The sequence below is a fragment of the Pelecanus crispus genome, chromosome 4 (genome assembly GCF_030463565.1).
Source record: "Pelecanus crispus isolate bPelCri1 chromosome 4, bPelCri1.pri, whole genome shotgun sequence".
In the NCBI taxonomy this organism is placed as follows: domain Eukaryota; kingdom Metazoa; phylum Chordata; class Aves; order Pelecaniformes; family Pelecanidae; genus Pelecanus; species Pelecanus crispus.
Window position 1 is genome coordinate 20966217 of NC_134646.1, and position 26717 is coordinate 20992933.

Here is a 26717-nt window from a genome sequence, read left to right on the forward strand (position 1 = left end):
GCTGCAAGTTAGCCAGAAGAGAGTCTTTAGAGAGGGTTTATTAAGGAGCACCCTAAAAATGCAACTGCAGCTGACCTCACCAGTAAGTCTGTGGCCTGCCTGGACAGCACCAGGGAGACTTCTTGGGAACCTGTTGCTCAACTTTGCCAGGTACACGAGAAACACTTCAATACACTGAGCACATATTTCTTGTCCCTCTGATGTTTTAGGCTTTGTTTCCTTCTTTACCACTTAAGGCCTTCATCTGAACAATGTTCTGGGGTCATTACTTCATTTTTCATGGCAAGAGAAAAGAACAGAAAAGGCCACTCTTGTCAACATTTTAAATAACTCCGTGCTGAAATGTGATCGTAGCAGGCAGCAGTAGCATTAAAATGATACTCACTGTGTTCTCATGATCCATTTGCTACCTTTCATCGTCACTATCCTCTTTTCTTTCCTCCACGTGGAGAATTCTAGAAGAATGTTAAAATATATAAAAAACAATCTTGAGTTGAATTATATACTCTCTGCTGATTCACTTACCTCAGGAGGTGTAGTTAGTAATTAATTAGCACGGCAGACTAATGTGCTTTGTACCAATGCCACTCATAAAGCTGCTCTGCCCCGGGTCCAGGCCTGTGACCTGGGAGTCGAGGACAACAGGAGTCGAGGCTGGTGCTGCGCCAGCAGTCATTTGGAGTGGAGGTGAGCTGGGGTCTGCCTGCCTCCCCCTGCCACACTGCTCTCGAACCCTGGCAAGAGCCTCCCTCTGAATTCCTTTGTGTGGCTTTCTGAAGGCCAAAAGGGGTCAGGTCAGGTAACTAAGGAAGGACAAGTAAATTCTGGAGCTATGCAATGCTAGACCTCAATTTTTGCTATGTTTCTTAAACCTTTGTGATAATAAAAAATTGTAAAACTCTTTGTCTAAGACATTGCCTTTTGAGCCCTTTGCAGCCTCAGCTTGAGAGTACCGTCCCAGTCTAACTCACCTCATAAGGCAAAGAGCCTCTAGGTCTCGTGTTATTTGGCAGGAAGGCTTTTTGGTGGGATCTGCATCACCCTGACAGATGCTGCTGCCCACCCATGCGCTGCCATGCAGAACACAGCACAACAGGCAGGGGCCGGTCGCAGGTTTAAGTGGATCCCCCTGTGCTTCCCTCTGCAAAGCGAGAAATAAAAACATGCTTTCTGTGTGGGGCAGTACCTAACTCCAGCAGCAGTGCCGGATCCCTGCAAGTCCACGATGTTTTCAACCAGAATATGAAGCCCCACAAGATTTAGGTCTTTGTCCTTTGTTCTTGCATTTGTTATCTGACACACAGCTGTGCTGGTGGAGAGTAAAGAGTAGCCTCCTTCCTCCCAGCAAGACAGAAGCATCTTTGCGGCACAGAGACACCTGTCCCCATCAGTGGTAGGAATTTGCCAGTGAGATACTCACAGATTCATGTCATGGGCAGCACTTCTCACCTCAGTGCAGATGATGGATGAGCTCCCTCTTGCTGGCAAGGCTGCAAGAGGATGTGTGTTCACTTCACAAGCAATACTCGAAGCCTGTGCCCATCTGTTAAGCAACCTAGTGCAGCATTTCAGCCAGGTTTAGAAAGGCATGCTCTGTCCCAGGGGGAATCATATGCTTGCATGCTGCCTGCAAGTAGATTTGAGCCCATAGTCCAGTCTTCTTGCCCATCAGTGAGATTTGAGCAAGAGCTGTGCTGAGGCAGACAACAGAGTGAGACTCATTTGAAGTTAATTAGCTCATAAGATAGCACCAAGGGCTATGTACAGGTCACCTGGACCACAGCTAAATGTCAGGTGCTGTCACTGAAGCACCGCTGCCTGATTGGTGATTTCTGGGGTCAGGGGAACAGTGATGGACTCCACTCATGAGAAATGACACTGTGCAATGACACTCTCAAAGGGGTGACTTTGGTCTGGCTTGGGCTTCATCTGCTCCTCCACTGGGACCAGCAACCCCATGAGCAGTAGGGACCCCTCTGGTCTCAGGTGGGCTGGGGACAGGACGATGTCCCCCTTCCAGTTTTGCTGCTGCACTTGACAAGCTTTCTCTCCATGTGACCGGCTTTGCTAGGACAGGGGCATGAGGCCTTTTCCTTCACAGAAGATACCCAACAGTATCACCCTAAGTATCAGCACTCCCTGTACCCAGAGAACATCCGGCCACAACAGAGCATTTGTCATGTCATCTTTGTTCACCTGCTTTCCATGCTGTGTTGGCTACTGTGTAAACAAACTGTTGTGAACTGGAAATAAAAGTAGAATATGAAACTTAAGAGTGTTGTGTGCAAAGGTAACATTGCACTAATGCAGAGGAAGCCTTCATGGATGCGTTCATCAGTGACTCAAATTAGTTGGAAATCTCGTAAAGCAGTTTCCATGTGTGTTTGCCTCTTGCCAGGGTGGCAGGAATGTTTGTGGAAGGCAGCTGCTAGGTTTCAGCGCCACTTGCATCTGTGTGAGCATACAAGACTAATGTCTATCCCATGCCATGCTTTAATAGCCTGCAGAAGCCAGGTCAGGATGAGCGCTTTCATCTTGCCTTCACAAAGAGACATGCTTCCCAGTGTCCGTATTTCCTTGCTGCCTGGTAGCACTCCTGTTTCACTCACCCCGAGCCCTGACCTTCCTCCATTAAACACTCAGGACAGCGTACCTGCGTGAGTCACCGTGTGCAGACGTGAGCTTGGGCTGTGCAATTTGCTCCCACAAGCCTGTAAGGTCACCCACAGCATAGTGCGCCCAGCAGCAGGCGGGGAGCAGCTGGTGTGTAAGGGATGGGGGCTTCTGTCTGCTCTCTGGCACGGAGAGATACAAAAGTCATGAAAGGAGAGAGTCCGCCCTGTGCCTGTGCCACACTGTCCTTCCCTCCTGTCCTCCCAGAAACATTCAAAACTAAACAAAATGCACTGCCGGCAAAGGTTTCATCTGGGCTTAGCAGCTGGTTCCCACCTAATGACTTAAACCCTCCATATGCTGCTTGTGCAAGACGCTCCCTGCTCCGCAGCATGTGAAGCGCCTCACTAGTAACAGTGAACTACTTTCTGCCTGCTGCCGCTCCTCCATGTATCTGGGTCATCCTCCTGCACGGGTGAACTCCCCATTGACAAACCCACCCCGGCACACCGAGTAACGCGTGCTCCTTCCCTGCCTGCAGCGGCTTGCGGCGGGAGGCCACAGCAGCACGGGGGGGACAGCGCCCCCCCGGAAACCACATCTGAGCACAAAAACAGCGAATGCTCCGTTCGTGGTGGGATGGAGTAAACAAAAAGCGTGGCACGCTCTTCATTCGGGTATGCACTGCTGATAAAAAGCTTGCTGTCTTTTTATGTTGGTTGCCGGTGCCCATCTTGTTACTCCCAGTCAGATAAACTTTCTTCAATGCCTGCTCCTCCCTCGCCCCAGCGGCAGGCATCCTTTACTGCGGTTTCACGGGCTTCCAAAATGAAACGTCTTTGAAATCCGCCTCTCTCGGGGCGCGTTTGCCCCCTCGCACTCCCGGGCAGCCGGGGGAGAGGTGCCTGCCGCTCCTCAGGGGCAGCCGCCTGGGAAGGCGCGGGCAGGGCGGACGGAAGCCGGTGCCCCTCGGCCATCGAGCGCGGAGCCGCGCCTGACGCCCGCCCGCGCCCGCGCCCGCGCCCCCGCTCTCCCTTCGGCGGGGCGGGACCGAGCCCGCGCGGGACGGCCGCGGGGACCCGCCCGCGCGCGCGGCCGTTGGGGACAGCGCCGGCAGCGATCGCGCGGCCGTCGGGGCGCCCCTCGGCGCTGCCGGTGCCGCTGCCGGGGCCGGGGCCGGGGGCGGGGCGGTCCGCGGCCGCCATTGGCTGTCGCTATGCAGGGCCGGCGGCCGCCCCCCGCCCGCCCCCCGCCGCGGTGCGGGGCGCAGCCGGCGGCGCGGGAGCTCTATGGAGGCGGCGGCAGCAACAGATGCGGCGGCGCGGCCCGGCCGCCTCTAGCCGCTCCCCGGCCGCGCTGCGTGGGGGCCGCCGCCGCCGGCCCTAGCGCCCCGCCGGCGAGATGGCCGGGTCTCGGCGGGCGGCGAGCGGCGAGGCGGGCACGGCGGGCTGCGGGCAGGCCATCGTCTGGCGCAACGTGGTGCTGATGGGGCTGCTGCACCTGGGCGCCGTCTACGCGCTCAGCCTGGTGCCGCGGGCGCAGCTCCTCACCCTCCTCTGGGGTGAGTGCGGGGGCGGCGCGGGGCTGCGCCGCGCCACGCCACAGGTGGGGCGGGGGGCGAGGGAGCGGCTTCCCGGCGGCCGGGACCCCAGCGCGGCCCCCGCCCGGCTCGGGGCGCAGGGTTCCCCTGCGGCTCCTCCGGCGCCGGCGGGGGGAAGCAAGCCGCCTCTTGTTTTCTATGTATTTCTCCCCTGCTTATTTGTGCAGTCGCTTCCCTGCGTTTGGCGTGGCGAGTCGCGCGCGTTGGCGGGCAGGCGTGGGCCGGGCGCTCCGCTGCGCGCCGAGGGGGGCGGGCACCCCGCGCCGCCCGGCAGCCCCCGCCGCTTTTGTTCCCGTGCCCCCCCGGCCGCTCCCGGGATGCCATTGCCAGCTCCGCGCCGGGCCCTCGGTTGCTGTAGAAACAGGAGGCGCTCTCCCTCGGGTTACACTTGCCAGGTTTTTTTAGTTTAAAAAAAAAAAAAAAAAAAAGAGTCAAGCAGCTGATATTTCTGTTTAGAAGTCTGATAGAGAACGTGTTTGTCTTCCCTTTGCTGCTTCCTCTTGTTACTTTATGAACACCCACGTCTTTCTGTTGGGAGTAGGAAATCACCCCATCCTTTGTTTCTTGAGGAAGGTGATACATCTTCTCATTAGGGAAGATTTAAAAGTCGAGGTCTTCCTGTACAGCTCTTGCTGTAAGGCACTGGGAAGGAGAAAATAAGCCCAGCTGTGCTTTCTGAGATGAGGTGGCATGCTGCTTCTGTCTTCTTGCTAGCTGCGAAAAGCTGAGGATCGGGTTGGGAAAGAGAATACGAAATATAGCGTCTTTACTTCCATCCTACAGTGAGGTCCTCTTTTCTCCACAAAAGAACGATGCTGGGAGAAGAGCTACATAGAAGCACTGCAGTATTGTGCAAGGTTTCTCAGTGTTTGGGAGACTAATAGACCGTGGATGTCAGTATCATCCTTCACCGGGCAGAATCGTGTACCGAGTCATGTAAATGTGGGTGGCCAAGAGGATAGAAACTTGAATGTGACTTACACCTGGTGCAATTTCTTGGGTAAAAGATTTGCTCTGGGGAGCTTTTGAGAGAATGGAGAATGTAATGGCCTGGGACTCTTTTATACAAATAGAAGAAAGGATGTCTGCTGTAGGGAACTCACAGGCAGGGAATTTGGGTTGTTAGGCTGCCATCAGTAGTGTTAAGGTGACTCTCAAAAAGCCCCAGCCAAGTGCTTTAGAAATCAGGTTTATTTCTTCTGTTTGAGGAACTCCTAAATCTGTTTTTTACTGGTCCAGCTTTTGATAGTCTGTCTTAACCCTTAGAAATAGCTACCATTGCTGTTTGCAATTGGGAAATGAACACTTCTGTCGATTACCATCCTCTGACAAGTTCTTAATTGGGAGACTGGTTTTGAGTCCCTGGTGGGGACCTGGCATTTGACTGGCTGCCTGGTTTGCACAAACCGTTACCTGGCTCACTTGCAACCAGAAAAGGTTTGGGGGGTGGTTGTGTTTTGCTTGATTTCCTTCTGTGAGCGCTACTCCTGTCCCCTCTCTATTCCTGGTCGTGTTCAGGCTGATTTCATAGTTTACCTTGGCTGTAGCTTGATGGTTGGGGAGACCAGGAGAACCTGTGGAAGCTGCATGGCCAGCCTGTGGTTTGCTTTCACCCTTTTTAGGTCTTGTAGTGTGTGGGCAGGTGGGCGTTCTTTTTATCAGTTTTGCCTTTCCAAGAAGACATGTTGAAATCATCTGATTTCACTGTGTCTTAATTACAAAACTCCCTAAGGCTGGAGCCGAATTACCAATTGAAACCCTCCATCTTCCAAGGTATTTTTCCTAGTTGAAATTAAACAGATGCTAAAACAGGTCTCAATGACTTTGCAACTTAATGCCTTTCTTTCTGAAAGCTAGAGCCTCCCATTTACTGACATAATTTTTTTTTTAACAGCCACCCTAAAGCAGACCACAAAGTTTTTACGGGAGTTTGCCAGGTTGTTTTTACTGGGGCTCTGCAACTGGGTGCATTGGCTCCAGCTATCCTGGCCAGCTGGACACTGCATGCCGCTCTCACAGCTGGCTGCTGGGGGGTCTGCTGCACTCAGAGGTGGTGGGGCAAGGTGAAAATATAGGATCTCCTGCAGAATATGTCAGGCAAAAGTAGCTTGCTGTCACACTGGAGACCTGTGTCTGAGGTCCCTCTGAGAGACTCTCTCAGGGAAGACAAAAGCAGGGTTGCTGTTGCTTAACAAACCCACCTCACTTCAGTCTGGAAGGAGCCAATCAGTAGAGTTGTGTCGGAAGAAAGAAGTGTCAATCAGATGTGTCCCTTGCCCTCCCCAGTTCTCCACATCTTCCCTGGGCAGACCAGCTGTGAGACTGCCTTCGGATCAGGGCTGGCATGGTGGAGAAGTTGCATGGTGGGTAAGGGTGTAGTGTTGGGTAGCGCAGAGGTGTGTGTACACTGAAGGGTGTGGATGGAGTCGCTACAGCCCTCATTGCATCCATCCATGGTTTTCTTTTTCTTCCCAAGCTTGCCAGGGACTTGAGAAGCTTCCCAGTGATCTTATGCAAGCCCTTGCATTGCTCTGTCCTGTGCTCCCCAGCACCGCTCCCCTGTGGATAAGCCGCAGGGGAGTGCAGAGAGTGTCTTGGAGGTGCTGGGTGTGACCTCTGTGGTGTGTGGCAGGAAGCAAGCAGCTTCCCATGACTCGCCACTGCCTGCTTGGCTTTTTACTTTCTCCTCCCGCAAGACATCTACGTCTTGGTGGGCTCTTGGCAGGGGCAGAGCAGGTGCTTCCGTCCCTCTGTGCAGGGTTTGCTTCTTCCTTCCCACCCCTGAAGGCAGTTTGTAATCCCTGATTCACCACCGCTTGCTAAGCAGAGCTGAAATGCCACTGTGCCGCCTAGAAAACAGCTGTTCAAGCCAAACTGCCTGCTCAGCGTGGCTCATTTCCATTAGTAATTTGTTGACATTCATCCAGCTGTACATAATAGACAATGGAAAAATGCTGCCAAGTGAAGGCTTCGCTCGTTGTTTACTCACTCCCCTGTTCCCATCGCCTCCTGCGCTAACACCTTGAGGCCCGCGTTTACAGCTTCCTGCACCCCACATGGAGCCAGGGTTGCACAAGGGATCCCAAACAGTGTTCTGGGTAGTGCAGCCACCTCGTCCGGGAGCACCGGGATTTGGGTTATCTTTCAAGGGATGTACAGATAAACTGGTCAAAACATAGGTTTTTGGGGCTATCCCAGCGCCTCCGTGGAATTTGGTTTCACTCCAAGCTGAATAAAAACAATAAAATTACTCATGTCAAAATTTTCCATGAGCTGGGAACTGCCTTAACCTGAGAGACAGCAGATGATATGTGTGAGGCATCGAGCAGCCCTAGGCTGTGCCCATGGGACAGCCGTGTAGCCGTCTTGGCAGATCCCACCAGCACTGTGCCTTTGAAATCTCCCTGGGCTCTGCCAGCCTGACTGCACTCACTGGGAGCCCTCTCACCTTGCTCTTTTCCAACCTGACTTGCGGTTTGGTGCAGGGGTGTGTGGAGAAGACACTGTTGCCTTTTCCTCCTGATCCAGAGCCAGGCAGCTTGTGATACGTGGTCCCTACTTCTTGGTGCTTTGCTGTCTGCATCTGTGCTGTTTCGTAGCTGACATCTGCTGCTTTGGGATGTCCCTGCAGTCTGGGTTCCCAGCCTTGGAAAGGGGTGGGAACTGTTGAGGAAATGTGCCTTGAGTCTTGTCTGCCCCCAGTCCCACCAGCAGGTTTGCTAGGCACAGCTGGCAGGTTTGGCAGGGTTCACCGGCCATTCTGCAAAGCCCAGAGCATGGTGCAGCCCAGGCCCCAGGGAGCTGGCACGTGACCTTCCCCTTCAGGTCTCTTTGTCCACCTGCTTTTGCAGGGCTTTGGGCTCCTGGTGCTTAGCATCCCCTGTAGAGAGGTTTGAAGAGCAGGGATTGCCATTCCCTGCAGACTCGCATTGGGAACTGAAGCAGGGTGGGAGCACCTCACTGTTAGTGGGGCCAGAAACCAGGAAGTGGTGTGATGGGTCTGCCAGCTGGGTCAGGCAGGCAGGTTCCCCAGGAATGAACTCATGCAAAGGAGTCCTTGTGGCCACCTGGGGCTGTGGACAGGGCTGTGGTTCGCCAGTGGCCTCTTTTGGGCTGGACATACTGCACCTCCTTCCACAGGCCATTTGATAGGAAACTGTGCGCAGCTCATCCCCTAATTTTGTAACGTGCCATTAAATGATGCTTCTTAACCAGAAAGGTCTTTGCTCCAGCCAGCTCCATCCTATTGCAGTCCCAGTGAGGTTATCTGTTTGGGTTAGGAAAGTGAAACAAAAAACTCTGAAATCCCTGTACAGAGAAAATTACCAGCATGTTTCCGCCAATGTTTCCGCACCTAACAGTTTTTTTTTGATGGGCTCACGATAGCTTCTTTTTCTTAAAGACTGCATTCTGGGGGATCACATGATGTGTAAGGGTCTCAGATTTTGTTCGGAAAAAGTTGCTTTTTAACCTTCACAGGGCGCTTGTGAGGAAGCACTTAAAGTAGCCAAATGCATTATAGGAAATAGAAAAACCTCACAAAGGATTATGCTGTTTACCTGCTTTAAAGCCTTGTCTTTCAGGCTGCCAAGTATTACTAGTACTAACTTTAAACACTGGCACAGGCATGGCCACCCAGAAATGCTGTATCATCTGGATGTGTTTGAGAGCTGCCTGATAGCTGAGCAGATGTTGGTTCACACACTGATACGCCTTGCCAGAGCCTGGGACTGGGGAGGAGGATTGGCCTTGCTCTTACGGTGCTCATATGGGAGGGGAGGCTTGTAGCTGTTATTTTAGCAATGTTTAGAAGACGTTTTAGTACTCTTGAGAATGCCAGATTGATCATGTTCAGCCGTGGCGGGCCCCATGCCATGCTTACCCACACAGCTTTCCCCTGCGCTCAAGCGCTGGCTGTCTGAGAGCGCAGGCGGAGCGGCGGTGCTGCCCAACTGCATACCCACCAAAATGCAAGCTGCTCCCAGGCACGGGTCTGGATCCAAATCCTGCTGCCTGGATCTCTTCGATAAGAGATATTAAAGCCATTGTGGTCTTACCACTTTGGGTTACTGTGGTGCCTGGAGGGCACCACCAAGATCATCACCTCTTTCTCAGCCCTTCTGGTAGTGTGTCTATGTAATGAGACACATAGAATCATCATGTTGCTGTTGTGCACTGCAGATGCAAGTTTTATTGGTCTTGCACATTTTAGAAGTCTTGCATATTCTTGAGTGCCATCTACTGGCTTTTTGGTTATTAACTGGTTTTAGTCATTAACCATTTCTACGCACAGTGTTAGAAACTCTGCACAGATGGCTGTAAATAAAAGATCCTAGCTCCAAGGAAGTTCCACTCGGTACCTCTGAGACCTCTGCAGATGAAGGAGAGTGGAAATACTGTCTCCGTTTCACAGACATGAAACGGAGACATTTGATTAAAACTTCTCTTACTGTTACTCCTGCTGTGCTCTGGCAGGAGTACCTTCCGGGTCCTGCAAAGTGCCTATGCTCAAGTGATTTCTGTAGGCAGTGTTTTGGGTTGGGAAACAGCAAATGCTTTCCTCTTGGATACCTCTGCAGAGGTGTCTGCAGCCACCTTGGTGGGAGGAGCTTAATGAACAGAAGGACCTTACCTCGCCTTACTCCCAAGAGAGATCTGTCTGCCAGCTTACGGAACAGTCCTGGCCATGAGCAGTGAGCAGCTCTGGGAGGTTTCTGTGGCATACAGGAAGCCAGCCTTGTTGTCCATCAGCCCCTAGCTCCACCATGCTTTCAGCAGTTCAAGACAGAAGCTGTTCCGCTAGATGAGCAGAGGAAAGGTCGACCTTCAGAATGGGAACTGCATCTCTGAGGTGCACATCAGCACTGGGGAAAGCCCTGCTTATTTCTAGAGCAGGTTTACACTGGCTTTTCCTCCCCTGCCCTGTTTGAAAGCGTTGTTTTACAGCTCTCTCTCTCTAATAGTCAAGTTCTTGGCTTGTTCCTTCCCCCCTAGCATCAAGACCTGAACTCCCATCATCTCTGATGGGAACAGAGTCCTTTCTCAAACAGTATTTCTCTCCTTAAAAATGACAAGTGCCCTGGAGCAGGGGGTGGCTGTAACATGCTGTTCCCTAGCCTTTCACATCTGGGAACAGTCTGAGCTCTGTGTCCACTGCAGAGCTGGGGAACACGCCCTCCACCTTAGCAATGCACAGACATGAGAGTGGTCCTGGGCCTGTTCCAGATCCCACTCTGAGATGCTCTGCTGTAGAGGACACTCCTGCCTGTCAGATGTTTTTCCCTTTGCCAGCATTCACTCCTCTCTTGTTTTAACTATTGCTGGAGATGAGGCCTTGTCTGTGAACTTCATGATGTTCAGCTGTAACTATGTGGTTTTGTTCCTCATCTTGATTTCATCCCCAGTGCATTGGTGGTGCTCTGTTTTGTTTCCCTCTGTTTTGTGTGCTGCACGTCACATGGTCACTGTGAACATGATAAAGGAATGGAGAAAAAAAATCTAATGTCTGTGTGGGCGCAGAGCATGTGTGTGCTGAGCCCTGGATGCATGTAATGGCCCTTTGGTCCTGTTGTTCTCAGGAGGTGGGTTCAAGGCACTCCGAACGAGTTCTTGCAGTTGGACAGTGTGAATGGGTGAGTGAGTAGTGAAGCTGTTTGTGTTTAGACACCAGGACGTTCACACGGCACAAAGTGCTGCTGGGCCCTTGGCTGCTCTGAGCCGTGCTCCAGGCAAACCAGAAGAACCTCAAATACTCTTTCCCTTTGACCTGTGCGATGAGGGCAGGGATAAGAGCTGGATCCAGCAAAGGTAGGAATCCCTGTCTCTAATCCTACCAAATTTGACAGGAACTGTTGGCTTCCAGGCTGCCCGCTGACATTGGGGGGTTTGGGAGAAGCATCCCTCTGAAGCAGCCCCATGAAGGAAAGAGCAGGGGAGGTTTGTTGGCACCCCCAGAGCTGGCTGTGTCAAACACAGAGAAGCCCAGCCAAGGGCTGTGGAAGCGTGAGATGCCTCCTCCAGCCCTGGCCTGCCAGCTCCTGAGCTGGTGCACGCAGGCTCTGGGGAGGCAACAGAGATTTGTGGCTCTAGCTTTTTGTCTTTTGTTACATGTGGAGGTGGGGATGGCAGTATACAGGCTCTGAGGAGTTTCCATGGATGGACTTTGCTCCAAGTAGAGGGAATGCATCCGTTAGAGTTGTGTCAGCATGGGAGGAAGTCTCAAGGGGCTGGGAGCAGATCAGATGCTTCTTCTCCAGGAGATGCCACCAGGCAGAGCAGTGTGAGCTGTGCAGCCCTGCTTGTCTGGGATTGCTGCAACTGCTGTCAAGAAGGCAAAAGTATTGCTCTCTGCTGTGGGAGGGCTGGGCTGGAAAATGTCAGCTCGCCCACCAGCACTTAGTATGCATCCTCATCCCTGCCACTCTGCCTTCTCTCCCTGCAATTACAGTTGCACTTGTAATTAACACTGATGTTGTAATTGAAGCCAAGCAATTTCTTGCAATCAGATTTTATTTTTACCATGTAGGCTAACAATAAAATGTGCTGCCCCACTGGAGAGCTGAAACATTAACAATTACTGTGCTAAGTAAAGCAAGGCTGATATGAAAGAGAGGGGAGGGCTGTTTGTCAGATACTGGCGTCAGGAATCCTGCATGCCATCCCTCTTGTGCAGGGACCTCAGCACCAGGAGGATGGGGATTTCTGGAGGGAGACTGAAATGAGGATCTTTCTCAACCCATTTTTGGCCACTGGCTTCTTAGATGATGTTCTGAGTGGCTCAGAATAAAACAACCTGGCCTTGGCAACTGGAGGAGCTATTCTTGACTGGACTCTCTCTTTGCCTGGCTCTTTAGCTCTGTTCTTTGGCTGACTTTGTGTTTTTGAGTGTTTCGTATCCTCCCCAACCCAGGCTCACTGTAATGCCCTCTGTGCCCGTGGGATCCTGCTGTGTCAGTGGAAGGGGTTGCAGTGTTTGGCTGCTCCTACCCTGCCCTCTGCGTCTGGAGTCGTTCACGGGATGTTTCCTATCATTGCCACACAGCTGGATCTGTGCAGGGACTTCTGCCTACGCCCTTAGGTGGCATTTCAGAAGCAAGGGAGTAGGCACCTGGAAGGGGTTTGCACTGCTCTAACCATCAATTGCTGCAGTCCAGGGCTGGGGTGGACATACAAGCTCACTGTGCCCTCCTGGACACCCAAGAGCTTGGAGAGAAGCTGGAGGCCAGGGTGAGACAAGGTGTTTCTGAGGCTTATTTCATGTTCTTCATAAATGGAGGGGGAGCAGTTGGGATGCAGAATGGCTGCAGCTCATATAGAGAAATGCTTGCGCAGAGCAGCAAAAGCGGGTCCTGATGGGAAAGACTGGAAATAGGTTCTCAGAGCCCTGCCAACACGTGGGGTGGAGGGAGAGCAGTCCCAGGCTTGGTACCTGTTGCTGTCTTTGGGTGATCCTTCAGGCAGGGCCACTACCAGGGCACTGGAGAAGGGAAATGTATGGGTGTTGGGTAACAGTGCAGGTTGGAAATGGCAGCATGTCTTATGAAAATGTCAGAAACTCCGTATTTTACAGGGGAACGAGGGTATAAAAAGGGGGTTTGCCTTTTAATAATTTTTTTGGCCAGCACCATGAGGTTATAACTTCTTTCCAGAATGCATTTGGCTGTAGGTGTGGAAAATAGGACCTTTGTAGTCAAGTGAAGCAGTCAGTTATAATGGGGGTCATAGATGATAATTTTCATTTTGAGCTGCTCTTCCCCCTGCTGCAGTTGGTTGGACTTGGCTGCAGTGAGGTAGTCATGCAAGTGTGGCCAGACCTCCTTGCAGGAGCAATAGCAAGGCTCTCCTTGTTTTCTGTTGGCTTTGGCTCCCACCTTTGATGCAGAGGAATAGACTTGTGTGCTTGAGTTCGCCAAAAACTGCCTAGCCATTATTCAGCAGGCAGGTGAAAGCCAGCCTCCTTATGCAGTGTATGCACAGGTGGTGTGTGGTGAAATATGAAAAACATCTTGCTGGGTAGGTGGAGGCAGAGACCTGGTGTATGGGCCTTCTCGCTGTGTTAGAGCTCACTGCAGGAGCAGAGCTGGGCTGGGCTACAGCTGTTTGGGCTGGAGGGGTGCAGTGAGTAGTCGACTATTCAGGGAATGTGGTGAGCAATCATCTGGTGAGTGCCCCCAGAGAGCTGACAGCATCAGCCTGCCTGCTGCGCTGGAGACAAAGGTGTCCTTCTCTCCCCTGGCATCATCCTCTAACCTGACAGCTCTGGGTAACTGATCTGCCTGCTGCATGTTCAGCTGGATGCAAGAGGCTCGTGCCTTCTAATTTTAATGAGGTATAGTGCTTGCAGCCCAGCTCTGAGGTCAAACTGCCAGAAGGAGAGAAAACTGGAAGAGGCTGGTTTTTGCACCAGGTTTTTCTCTGAGCTCTGTTTGGTTTTGGAAAGGGGAGGAGAAGGTGTAGGAGCTGACAGCATACAAGTGAAGCAGGCACAAAGCATCTGGGCAAGATACAGTGACATGGAGGGATGGCAACATTGTCCAGAGTCTGAAATCATGAGAAGTCAAAACCATCAGAGCTCTGCTTCAGCAGCCACTGGCTAGTCTGGGAGGGCATGGGCTTGGAGCAGGGTCTGTCCTGTGTAGTGGATCCTGTTCAGTGGGGAGCTGGGACAGAGGTGCTGCTGCATCACTGGGGAATCATGCCTGCAGGTCCAGCAGTTCAGGAGGGGATTGCTCCCTGCTGAGCCTTGCTCCTTTCCCGTGTCCTATGCCTAGAGATCATAAAAGGTGGAAGCTCTCAATTTGCCCAAATCACAAGTATGTAGCATGCCATGTCTTTGTTTCTAATAGCCAAGAAGCTGCTGTTCCCTGGCTCTATGCTTTGGGTGGTCTTGCCAGCATGCACAGCATGAGCAGCAGGATGAAGCCATTCCCCTGCCATGGACCCAGCTGCGTACAGGTCAAGCTTTGGCCAGTCATGGGCAAGGGTGCTAAATAACTAATCCTTCTTCCTTGAAGCAGAGCTGCCTGAGTGCAGGGCTCTGGAGTGCCATGCTAGTGGCTTAACTGCTCTATTTCTTTGCTCCGTCCTTGAAAAAAGAGGCAAAATTGGCATTAATTCTTTCTTGGCATTGTAGAGTGCTTAAAAACCACCAGAGCCCTACCCAGCGTGCGGATTGAGGACAGCAGTGAGGTGACTGGGAGAGAAGTGAAATCTGCCCGTGGTTTTGTGATGACGCAGGATTCAGCTGAGCTGAGAGAGGCTACACATAAGCATCAAAAATTTCAGAGAAAACAGAGCATCTTCCAGCCTTCTCTTTTGATCTAAAAATATGTATAAACTGTTCGGCATCTTAAGGCAATCTGCAGTTGCTGGTGAGTTGAGGGAATCTGTATTTGCTTCCTAGGGGAATTTTAGCATTCACTGGAATACTTGCTGTCAGCCATGATTTCCATTGCTGTATTGGCTTTATTTATGTCACAGTGGCTGCAGTTGTCAATGTGAACATTTCTGCTATTCCAACGGGAATAAAGTCTTTTGTATACTCAGCCAAAAGGGCTGGCTCTGGGGAATGTTCCTGAAAATGCATAGGCAGGCATATGCATCCAGGCAGAGACAGCCTGGATTTCATGAGCCGGTGATGGCAGGGCCAAGAGGATGTGACAGACGGCTCCTCCTGGAGCTCCTCCACTGTAGTACAGAGGGGCAGAAGAAGGGCCTTGTCCGAACTCATCTTCTCTGCAGCTCTAAAACTCCAATTCTCCTTTGCCTTTGATGTGCTTCCTCTTCTCTCTTTCTCTTTTGGTTCAATTTAGAGTAGCTCAGAGAATGTGTAGATCTCATTTTAGATGAACCCGCTTCTGGCCTGAGATTTCACACATTTGGTCTTCACAGGAACACATGGCTCCCCGTGAGAGCTGGCATGAGCTGTATGGTGGGTGGCTCAGGGAATTGGTGCTGCTGCATGCCAGTGCTTTTCTCAGCTGCTAGTTTGAATCCAGCCCAAGGTGCTTTTGATGCCTGCCTTTGATGGTTAGCAGGGCTCAGCGAACAGTGGGTTGGCCAATTGACTCTGTTTGCCAGCAGAGAAGTGTTTCCTTCCCAGAGACTTCAGGGCCAGAGCACTAATTCAACATTTCTTCTTGGCAGCAATTTAGGGACTAAGGTGGAAAATTTCTCCCTCCTTAGTAAATGTAGTTCCAGATCAGGAAATGAGGCCTTTTTGGTAGGATCATGTGGATTAAGTGCTGTGTTACTGCTCCTCACATCTCTCTGCTGTGGAGGAAGAGATCTCCAAGGTTGCCCTGGAGGGTGACAGAAGTAGAGATGCGTACTGGAGACTTGATATCTAATCATGCTGCATGTTGACCCTGGCCCTCCCACCAATGCAGTGCGTGACATCAACCAGCGTTTTTAAATGAGATGTTTGGATAGACCAAGTGTTGGACTAATTTGGCGTAGGAAAACTTTCCTTTCTGAGGGCAGACATGGCATTTTAACAAAATATATCCCGAAACTTGGTGTCATCCAATGATAACGCAAAAAAGTGTTGTGGTAGCAGGCACCATTAAACTACTGGCTGCATTTCTGGTCTGAGCCAGATATTGAATCAGGAGAGAATCTTCTACTGCTATCTGTGTGCATAGTGAAGTGGAGAATCTCTGAGGTGTGCAGAAGAGGCCAAGCATGGTGCAGCTGCTGAAATGGATGGCAGTGCTGCCCTGAATTTCAGTGGGAATGGAGTTAGGCACTGCTCAACGCTACTGGAAGTGCTTTCCCTGGTTTGGTCAGATTAGCTGATGTGGTTCATTAGTCCTAAATCTGCCACTGAATGACAGCAAAAACCCACAAGTGAGTAAAAGAAGGCAGACGCAGGATATGCAGACATAACTTAATTTTTAGAAAGGAAAAAATCCTAACCATAAGATACATAAGTGTTACATATTTATGGTGATCAGTCAGCTTTCTGATGCCCACTTTGTGCTTGAGGAACTCGCTGTTTGTATTTCTCATGCAATTCTTGTAGCCTGATGGAGGACCTTGGGTTTTATGTGTTCAGTTGTTAAAGTTCCCTAGCAAGCAATTTTGGTCTGGCTGAATAAGCAGAGGTAAGGTGCTGGTGTGGAAATGGACAAATGTTGCATGTCCATCCATGTTATTTTTAATCCTCAAATAGTTATTTATACAAATAAGTCAAGTTGTGGTATCCCTTTATATACAGGAATAAAAAAAGAAGGCCTGTGCTGACATGAAAATTTCTTGCCAGGCATTGTCACATGGAGGTTTGCCTGAGACTTTGCTGGCTACTCCAGCTGTGGAGAGAGTATTTCCCCCAAACGATGTCATGTTACAAGATGTCTTCTTCATGCAACAGCATTTTTAAGGTCAGCTGTTTTCAGCTGCCCTATTGTTGAAGAGGTAACAGATGTCTACAGGTGAAGCACAGCCCTTGTGTTTGTTAATTTTTCTTCCCCAAGCAAAAGATGTGCTTTCTCGGCCATCAGTGTCACTAGAATTCATGTTGTCTTAAGAAATTACTCCCTCCTGTATCCATTGGATCTTGCCTTCTGATCTTTGAAGTCCTAGTATCACAGTGTGTGTGCAAAAATGTATAAGCCTTTGCTGACTGCAACTTTAAGCACTCACAACTGGGGCTGGGAACACATCAGATCTTGTAGGCTAAACAGTGTTGGGAATGTCATCACCCAGCAGTGAGAGCTCCAGTAGAACCAGGGTGCTACATGCTTCTGAACCTGTCCTCAAAATTATGGCAGTAGGAGAGCTAAGGTTTTTCCACAATAGCAACTGAAAGTCAAAGACACCACTCAAGGAACAGCTCCATGAGCAGATAAAAAAATAATGCAGGTTGGTTGTGAACGGGGCTTTGCATCATGCCTTAGGTTCATGAAAGGCAGGTCCTGTTTGACCAACCTGATCTCCTTCTATTACCTGGTGACCCGCCCAGTGGATGAAGGAAAGGCTGTGGATGTTATCTACCTGGACTTCAGCAAAGCCTTTGACACAGTCTCCCACAGCATTCTCCTAGAGAAGCTGGCGGCTCATGGCTTGGATGGGCATACTCTTCGCTGGGTAAAAACCTGGTTGGGTGGCCGAGCCCAGAGAGCAGTGGTAAATGGAGTTAAGTCCAGCTGGCGACTGGTCACGAGCAGTGTTCCCCAGGGCTCCATTTTGGGGCCAGTCTTGATTAACATCTTTATCAACGATCTGGATGAGGGGATTGAGTGCACCCTCAGAAAGTTTGCAGATGACACCAAACTGGGTGGGAGTGTCGATCTGCTGGAGGGTAGGAAGGCCCTGCAGAGGGACCTGGACAGGCTGGACTGATGGGCCAAGGCCAATTGTATGAGGTTCAACAAAGCCCAGTGCTGGGTCCTGCACTTGGGTCACAACAACCCCATGCAATGCTACAGGCTTGGGGAAGAGTGGCTGGAAAGCTGCCTGGCTGAAAAGGACCTGGGGGTGCTGGCTGACAGCCGTCTGAACATGAGGCAGCAGTGTGCCCAGGTGGCCAAGAAGGCCAAGAGCATCCTGGCTTGTATCAGGAATAGTGTGGCCAGCAGGAGCAGGGAGGTGATTGTCCCCCTGTACTTGGCACTGGTGAGGCCGCACCTGGAATACTGTGTCCAGTTTTGGGCCCCTCAATACAAGAAGGACATTGAGGTGCTGGAGTGTGTCCAGAGAAGGGCAACAAAGCTGGTGAATGGTCTAGAGCACAGGCCTTATGAGGAGCGACTGAGGGAACTGGGGTTGTTTAGTCTGGAGAAGAGGAGGCTGAGGGGAGACCTTTTTGCTCTCTACAACTGCCTGAAAGGAGGTTGTATTGAGGTGGGTGTTGGTCTCTTCTCCCAAGTAGCTAGTGATAGGACGAGAGGAAATGGGCTCAAGCTGTGCCAGGGGAGGTTTAGGTTGGACATTAGGAAAAGTTTCTTTACTGAAAGGGTGGTCAATCATTGGAAGAGGCTGCCCAGAGAGGTGGTGGAGTCACCATCCCTGGAGGTGTTCAAACGGGTAGATGTGGCACTTTGGGATATGGTTTAGTGGGCATGGTGGTGTTGGGTTGATGGTTGGACTGATAATCTTAGAAATGCTTTCTAACCTTAATGATTCCTAGTTTTACTTTCATTATAAATAATCCAGCCACCAAGCCAGGAAACATGAAAGTGCTACTCTACCCTTAATTGGTTTAGTGGTGGACTTGGTAGTGTTAGGTTAATAGTTGGACTTGATGATCTTAAAGGTCTTTTCCAACCTAAACAATTCTATGATCACAGGGGATGGCAGGAGGTGGCCGTGGGCAGAGGCTGTGTGACACAGAGCCTGGGTGAAAGGCAACTGCAACCAGAAATCAGATGGATTCTGACAAGAGGTTCAAACAGGGTGTGATTTTTGTGGCTGGAGTATGCAGATTTCTTCTACCCTGTTTCTCACCACAATGAGTGCAATGTTTTTTTGGTCCGTCTTTCATTGTTGGCTTTCTTTGCTGGCTTGTGATCTTTGTGTCTGCCAGAGGCCCCGCTGAGTGGGATGCCGTGGAGAGACAGAGGAAGTGCTCAGTAGTCTGAAAAGGGATCTGGCAGCCCCAGCGGGGGGTCTCCTACCTGCTGACTTGAGGCCAGGGGTACAGCAGCTGCCAAAATCTGTGTTAGGGCTATAGCTGTCAGTCATAGTGGCGCTCCTCTCCGAGGAGACAGTGATGCTCGTGCAGCTTGTTCTGAGCTCTCTGCGCTGGGCTTTGCACCAGTGCAGGAGTAAATGAGGCTGATGTCCTCAGAATGGGACATAAAACCAAGGCCCTGACCCTTGGTGGCTATCTTGATCCAAGATGTGTCACCCTCCTGCTAAGAGCAAGTGTGAATAACAACTCTGGGACAGCCTTCAGCCTTGGTAATTACTTTCTTCATACTCTGTGCAAAATGCCGCATCTTGAAGTCCACCAGTGTGTAGGCATTGCTAGTGCAACAGTAACTGGACTGTGTTGTCTTTTTTTCCCCTTTTAAATTTTCTTTTCTTTTTCTCTTTTGTCTCCTCTGAATAGCAATGCCTCTTACCCCTGTTGGGAAAAAGCATTTGGCTAGGTGAGCCACTGTTCTGATCTCGTAAGGCATGTTATCTGTCTTTTTGGATCCCCCATGTGTTTTTCTCCATCACTGGTGCTGGTGAGACAGAGGTGGTCTGGGAGTTCCTGCCCTGCTTCCTGGCACTTGATGTAGTACATCCCCGTGCTGGGTGACCTAAGATTGTAATCACTCGACTAAAACTGAGTCAGTGATTTGCTGCATCAGGACCAGAAAAACATTTGTTGCATTTTGTAACGTGCAAAAAAGCTCAAATGTTTACAAAACTTGCCTGGTCCTGACGTCTGTTTGGAAAATGGGGCTGTGGTGGGATCTGTGATTGGTACAACTCACCTACACCAAACTACGAGGATGATGGCTCTCCAGACTTGTGTCAAGTTCTTCATCTTGCTATGGTTAAATGTAGTGTCCCAATCCCTTCTGCAAGGGACTGTGAGGTTTTTAGCCACATATGAGAGCTACCAGCAGTGGGCCACTCTGCCTGCTCCCGGCCCTGCTATCCCTTCTCTCCTTGCCACCCCTGTGCAGGCAGGGATTGCAGGCACTGGGTGTGAGTTGGTGCCAGGCTCCACATGTTGCCACCCCATGGGAATGGTCATGTGACATTATTCTGTATTTTAAAGATGTTTTATATATTGACAATAATGCCATTGTGAATGTGCAGTTTATTTTGTTTCACTGCTACTATTTTTATGTCTGGTGTTTTGTCCCTCAGAAATAATTGCAATTTGCTCCATGTAACTAGGTTATGTTTGACATTGGTAACGTACCGATAGTTCCTGTCTGACAGTGTCTGCTTGTAATCTGTGCCTAAGAAGGAATGTCCAGTCATCTCATCTCTTTCAGGAACCAGCATTGTCTGTTCAGATGTGCAGAGTGAACCCAGTGCTTGTTGGGCTTCTTGTTTTGGTTGATTTGGGTTTTTTATAACCAGATAAATGTCAAAAGCAATCTGGAATCTGTTGGATTCACAAACAGTAAATAGATACCACGTTTCTAATGTGATCCCAGGTTTCAGAAACAGAAGAGGTTCTAATTTTGATATTCAGCATACAATAGAGTTGAAATTTTTTGCAGGAGAGATTTGCTCCAATTTAAGCAGCCACTTACAGCAGAGGATGATTTCCTGATACCTATGAATTAGCTATATACTGTGGCAGTATCTCCCCGTATCTTCATAAAAGGTCAGTCCCCTGGACACTCAGGTTTTCAGAAGAGTTTGGCACTGGGTGTAGTAAAGGTTTTCTGGAAATCCAGCCATTGGGATAATGAGCTGTTCTGAAAAAGATGGCTCAGATGTTTTATGCTGTTGATCTCCCATCCATGTTCAAACGATTTGCCTGGTATAGTTTTCATTGCTTCTCTCTGACAGTGAAATGAAACCTCTGTGCCTGCTGTTCAAAATCATACTGATGTCTTGCTGCCTTATCATATTGCATGCTGAGAATATTTTATGAGCTGTTGGTGATCCTCCTTGCAGTCTCCCACTTCCCCAAGCATCTCATCCTTGTTGCCGATCCCTGTCTGCAGTTATTGCCCCCTGAACTACATTACTTTGCTTTTTCTGTGCAGGCAGATCCTTATTTTGAGCCTTAGTTTCCCTGTTTCTGGATGGATCCTTTTGTGTTTCTTAGCTCTCTCACTGCTGCTCCAAATTTAGCATCATCTGCAGTTGTAATTAATATGCTGTTTGCCTTTGTTTCAGGTCATTAATTAGGAAGCTGAATAAAAATCTTCTGCCTATTGATTCTGGCATGTTCCCATAAATAGCATCTGTGCACAGGCACAGTGTACTTGGAAGCCTAGCAACCCCCCAGCTCCCTGTTTGCACAGTAGTTTAACCTCATGTGTCTTGTCTGTCTTGCATCCTCTCACTGTCCCCGTGCACTGGTTCTCTCTCTTGTCCTTCTGCACAGGCTTACTTGTTGTTTTCTCTTCCTCCCTCATCCTCTTTGTTCCCTCTCTTAAATGCTTCTCCCACTGCTCAAGTTCAGAAGCATTTTACTTATGCTGTGCTCTGTCGAGTGAGCTCATGTTTGGAAATGCTCTGGTCAGACCTTATGCAGGGCTCCAGAGGGGAAAGCGTGCTACGTGCCCAGGGAAGTGATGTGTTGGGGCCCCACTCGCCATGGAGGCATTTCACACCAGTTTAATCCATTAAGCCATGGTTTGTGTGTTGCAGAGCTTCCGGGAGGGTGGGGGGGAGGCTCAGGACAATGGAAGAAGGAAGTAAAATTCCTATGTTTGAGGGTAATTCTGCCTTGATGTCTTGAGAAGGAGTAGGGAGAAACAAGGAGGAACCCACTTAAACATCTGCTCTGCTGGATTAAATCATCCTTCTTTGAAACAGATCCTGGTTTACCATCCAGTCAAAGGCAGCTCTGGACTGGGTGTTTGAGTTGTGTGGAGCCTGGAGCTCTTGGTACAGGCTCTGCTGTTTCAGGTATTTGCACCCAGGTCTCAAGACTTCTTCCATACCTGCAGCAAGCCCTAAACCTCCTTGCAGAGTTTTAGGTCTTAACTGGGATGGCAGTTAGAGCTGTTGGCTGGGGACACTTGTTTTGTATGTGTTGGGGGTAGAGCTCTGGCCCTGGTAGAGGGCTTTGGCTGGTGCTGCAGCCTGGCTGCCTGTGCTCAAGGATCCAGTTGGTGGAGCAATGAGATCAAAGCTACCTCCTGGGCCTTTCTGCACAGCTGTGGGCACCTTCCTGGCTGCAATGGGCACCTGGATGGGCACAGCTGAGGACAGCTGTGGCATGTCTGTGACCATTACTGTAAAAGGAGGTCCAGAGGCTATGTTTCTAGGGAATTGTCCTGAAGCCAGTATGTTCAGATAAATGGGAGAAAAGTAAACTTGACCAAAGCTAAAGCTCCTGTAATCATTGCTTTGAGCAGACAGCGATTCAAAGGAAACAATAGCCAGCTGAAAACTATGTAAACTTTGGGCTCCACCACCTGTCCAGGCTAAGCTAGCTCTTGCTCTGGGGAGCAGCAGGCATGGCACACAGCATTCCCACACCATCCTAGGGGCTAGGGAAGATAATTGAGCTCTTGTTCTGAGTAAATTCTTGAAATAAACCATTTTACAGTAGCAGAAGCAGGAGAAAAGGCCCAAGAGGGTCCTGCAGACCTGTGGAGCTCCTTGCCATGCAATGCCACAGTAGCCAGAAGGTGCAGAGGTATGTGAGAATGACACGTGCCTAATAACATGGGTATCTGTATTAACGTGTAGATCTGAACTCTCACACTGAACATGGTAATTGGGAGCTGATGCTGAGAAGGAGCTGCTTTTGGGTCTGTGTGTGGCAGGAGAACCCTACTGCAGGTGGAAGGCCATGGAGTCAGTGCTGGGATGTGTTCCCAGCCCATTGGTACACTTTGGCTCCATGCCAGGCAGATGGCTCCCTGCCAGTGGCTCAGTGAAGCAGACATTCTGTGCTACCTTCAGTCCATGAGTGAGGCAAAACTGAATAAACGATTGGAAAATGGCTTGAAAGGGTCTTCCTCCTCTCCCTCTGGCTTCAGTATTGTCGTGGTTTAGCCCCAGCCAGCAATTAAGCACCACGTAGCTGCTCGCTCACTCCCCCTACCCCGATGGGATGGGGGAGAGAATTGGAGGAGTTAAGAGTGAGAAACACTCCTGGGTTGAGATAAGAACAGTTTAATAATTGAAATAAAGTAAAATAGTAATGATAATAACAATATAATAATGATAATAATAATAATAATATACAAAGCAAGTGATGCACAATGCAATTGCTCACTACCCGCCGACCGATATCCAGACAGTTCCCGAGCAGCGATCGCTGCTCCCCGGCCAACCCCCCCAGTTTATATACCGAGCATGACGTCATATGGTATGGAATAGCCCTTTGGTCGGTTTGGATCAACTGTTCTGGCTGTGCCCCCTCCCAGTTTCTTGTGCACCTGGCAGAGCATGGGAAGCTGAAAAGTCCTTGACTAGCATAAGCAGTACTTAGCAACAACTAAAACATCAGGGTGTTATCGACATTCTTCTCCTACTAAATCCAAAACACAGCACTGTGCCTGCTACTAGGAAGAAAATTAACTCTGTCCCAGCCAAAACCAGGACAAGTATGAAACTGTGAGCTTCAGAGTTCTAGCTTGCTTTTCACAACACCAGAAATACCAGCCTTAAGCCCACTGTCTTTCAGAGATCTGTTCATTGGCTGCTCTGTTTCCTCTGGCATCCCAGGTCTCTCCAGACAGCTTTTTCTGCTGTGTTAGCTTTCGCTTTTTCATTTTTTTCCTCTTGAAGTCTTCATTCCGCTATTTTTTTTTTTTCTTTCTTTTACTTTGGTATTAGCATGACACTACCTTTTGTCAGGTGGCTTTAGAGCTCCTGCTCAGGCTGCTGTACTGTTGGTGGAACTCCCACGCCCTGACTCTCTTGGACTCTGGCCCTGCCTGCCCAGCAGCTGTGTGTGCTCCATCCTGAGGCGTGTGGCTAGCAAGTCCGCACCAAGCCCTTTTCTAGCTCCATCTTCCTTATCCCTCAAGCACCTCTCATTTCACAAGCAGCTGTCTCTGTGCAGTCAGTGCTGGGGCTGGCTTGGCCTCCCGGTGAGGACAGCCCCATGGAAATGCCTCTTGGCCTCCCTGGGCATCTTGGGGAGGTGGGGGTGCTGCTAGCTTGCTGTTCTTCCTTCACATCCATCATCAATGGCTGCTCACAACCTCCTATGCCACGCTCCAACACAGCCCTCTCCCAAGCTGCACTCTTGCCAGCCCTGCAGCACTGGTTGAGGGGAGGAAAAGCAGTATATTATTCCTCCTCAACAAGATGGTCATCTGTGCTTTGAATTCAGAGTCTCTTGTACTTGTGGTGCCTGTGATCATGCCTGAAGCCAATATATATGGATAGCACAGCTCAGTCTTCAGTCTGTAGGTTAAGTTTGAAATGTTGTGGTTTCCTTCTGAGTGTGATCTTGCTTTGATAAGTCAGCCTGGTTACAAAGTTAGCTCACTAGAACGCGCAGAAGGCTAATCTGGCTATTTTAGGAGCTTCCTCTTTGTACATTAAGTACCTCACTAAATTAAAAAGAACTGTATCATTAACTGTTTGGATTTGAGGTTGTTTATTGGTACTTTTCTTGTGTTTTTTTCTTTTTTTTCCCTTTTTCTGGAATAACTGTGTTTTTTACTCTTTATTAGTTAGGAGACCTGTTTAGAATAGAATTATAGAATCGTTTAGGTTGGAAAAGACCTTTAAGATCATCCAGTCCAACCATTAACCTAACATTACCAAGTCCACCACTAAACCAGTTAAGGGTAGAGTAGCACTTTCATGTTTCCTGGCTTGGTGGCTGGATTATTTATAATGAAAGTAAAAACTAGGAATCATTAAGATTGGAAAGGACCTCTAAGATGATCATTCCAATCATCAACCCAACACCACCATGCCCACTAAACCATATCCCAAAGTGCCACGTCTACCCATTTTTTGAACACTTCCAGGGATGGTGACTCCACCACCTCTCTGGGCAGCCTCTTCCAATGCTTGACTACCCTTTCTGTGAAGAAATTCTTCCTAATATCCAATCTAAACCTCCCCTGGCACAGCTTGAGCCCATTTCCTCTCATCCTATTGCTAACTACTTGGGAGAAGAGACCAGCACCCACCTCACTACAACCTCCTTTCAGGCAGTTGTAGAGAGCGATAAGGTCTCCCCTCAGCCTCCTCTTCTCCAGACTAAACAACCCCAGTTCCCTCAGCCGCTCCTCATAAGACCTGTGCTCCAGGTTAGTTACAGGTCTCAGAGGGAGTTTTCAGTGTAAGAAGAAGTTGGTATTAACTGAGCTGCTTTCCTCCACAGTGTAATCCTGTTGTGTTTCATGGAGATGTTAACCCCTACACACACACTCCCCACCCCCCAAAAATGAGCCAGGTGGGTAAGTAGTGGCTCTCTTTGCATGTAGTTACTGTAGCTGTGCATAATTAATGTAAAATCAAATGGTTTATAGTCCGATTTTTGGGTTGAGTTCATAATCTATTCTGCAAAGGAAAGCTTGGGACCTATCTTTACACAGCAAATATTTGTCATCTTGGCTATTTACACATTGGGAATTAGTGGCCAAGTAATATTTTCAGGCACCCTAATTCCTGTAAGAACCACAGAAACCGGTATTACTGTACAGTGCATTTGTCTGGCAGGATTTGTTTCTGCTCCGGTCACTAAAGTCCTGAGTAATTGTTTTCATTTGTTTGTTTCTGGGGATGTTTCAGCCCTCAGAATTTATATAAGGAAAATTCCTGCTGTTATGATTCCTCCTCTGCAAAGCCTAAAAATGTGCATGTTGTGTGGGCATAAGGCCCAGCTGTTTTAACTTGATCGTTGCGGTAGTGGCTGGGGCTGCCAAGTCCCTGGGGGGCTGGAGAGGCCAGGAGGATGGAGCTTGTGGTCGTGGTCCAGGGAAGCCCTGGAAAAGCCCCATTTGATCAGGGTAGCATGTTTCTGGGAGGCTCTGAGGGTATATATCCTCAGTCTGGCACTCATTCTCGATTGGCCTTTCTGCCTTTCCGCTTGTCACAGATCTGTTCCCACAATTACAGTCATTTGAGTGATTTGGAAGGCCTTATTTAGTGATGTTTCTGCACAGCTCAACATCACATACAGAAAATGACAGGATAGGTTTTCCCTCATTTCATAGAAGTCAGAGTCATTGCACTGACAAGGCATGTGCAAGAACTGTAAGACTGCGGTGGAGACTGCAGTGTGAGGAGTTGTGGTGTTGGCATTTTTACTGATCTGAGAGTAATCTGTAAATTCAACAAAATCTGTAAATAACGTGCAAAGCGAATGAATGATTTTCAGTTCATTTCTGTGCCTCCCTTCAGGAAGCAGTCAGAAGTCTGAATTTGGCAATAAACTTCAGCGCATTGGACTCAACTGCACAGATGAGCCTTTTCTGGGAGTAGCTTGAACGCTGCAGCCTGCTGAAAAGGAGAATTGCCTCTTCTGGTGATGGTGTCCAAAGCGGGTTTTAGAGATGCATCATTTTTACTAGGACCATTCTGACTCCATTTGTCTGTTGCATTTTGTGAGAAAGGCTTTGGTTTGCTGTGCAGGAGATGACAGTAATTTGGTCCATGTACATAATGTGAAACAGTGTGAGTAAATCTGTTTTTGATGGATCCACCAGTGGAGCGGATAAGGTCCATTTACTCCTTCAGTCTGCAGGGGTGACAATCAACATGAAATATGGTTGCCATTATTTTACCAAATATCTTTATATTATATTTTCTCTTAGATGCTGTAATTTCAAGCACTGTGGGTTGGGAGTTGATAGAGGAACACAGTATACACCCACCTACATATACATATTTTTGTTTCCTTTTTGCAAAGATAGATGTTTTACATTACATACTGGGAAAAGCTGATTGTGAATTC

At 49.5% G+C, this 26717-nt stretch overlaps 1 protein-coding gene across 1 annotated transcript in view; it reads left to right on the forward strand.

The window, feature by feature from the left end:
* The first annotated feature begins 4014 nt into the window (after positions 1-4014).
* The window catches only part of SCD5 (stearoyl-CoA desaturase 5), a 33699-nt gene continuing 10996 nt past the window's right edge, over positions 4015-26717 (forward strand). Inside the window, exon 1 of the mRNA XM_075709318.1 lies at positions 4015-4174. Coding sequence (XP_075565433.1) covers positions 4015-4174 — 160 coding nt within the window. The remainder of the gene's footprint in view (positions 4175-26717) is intronic.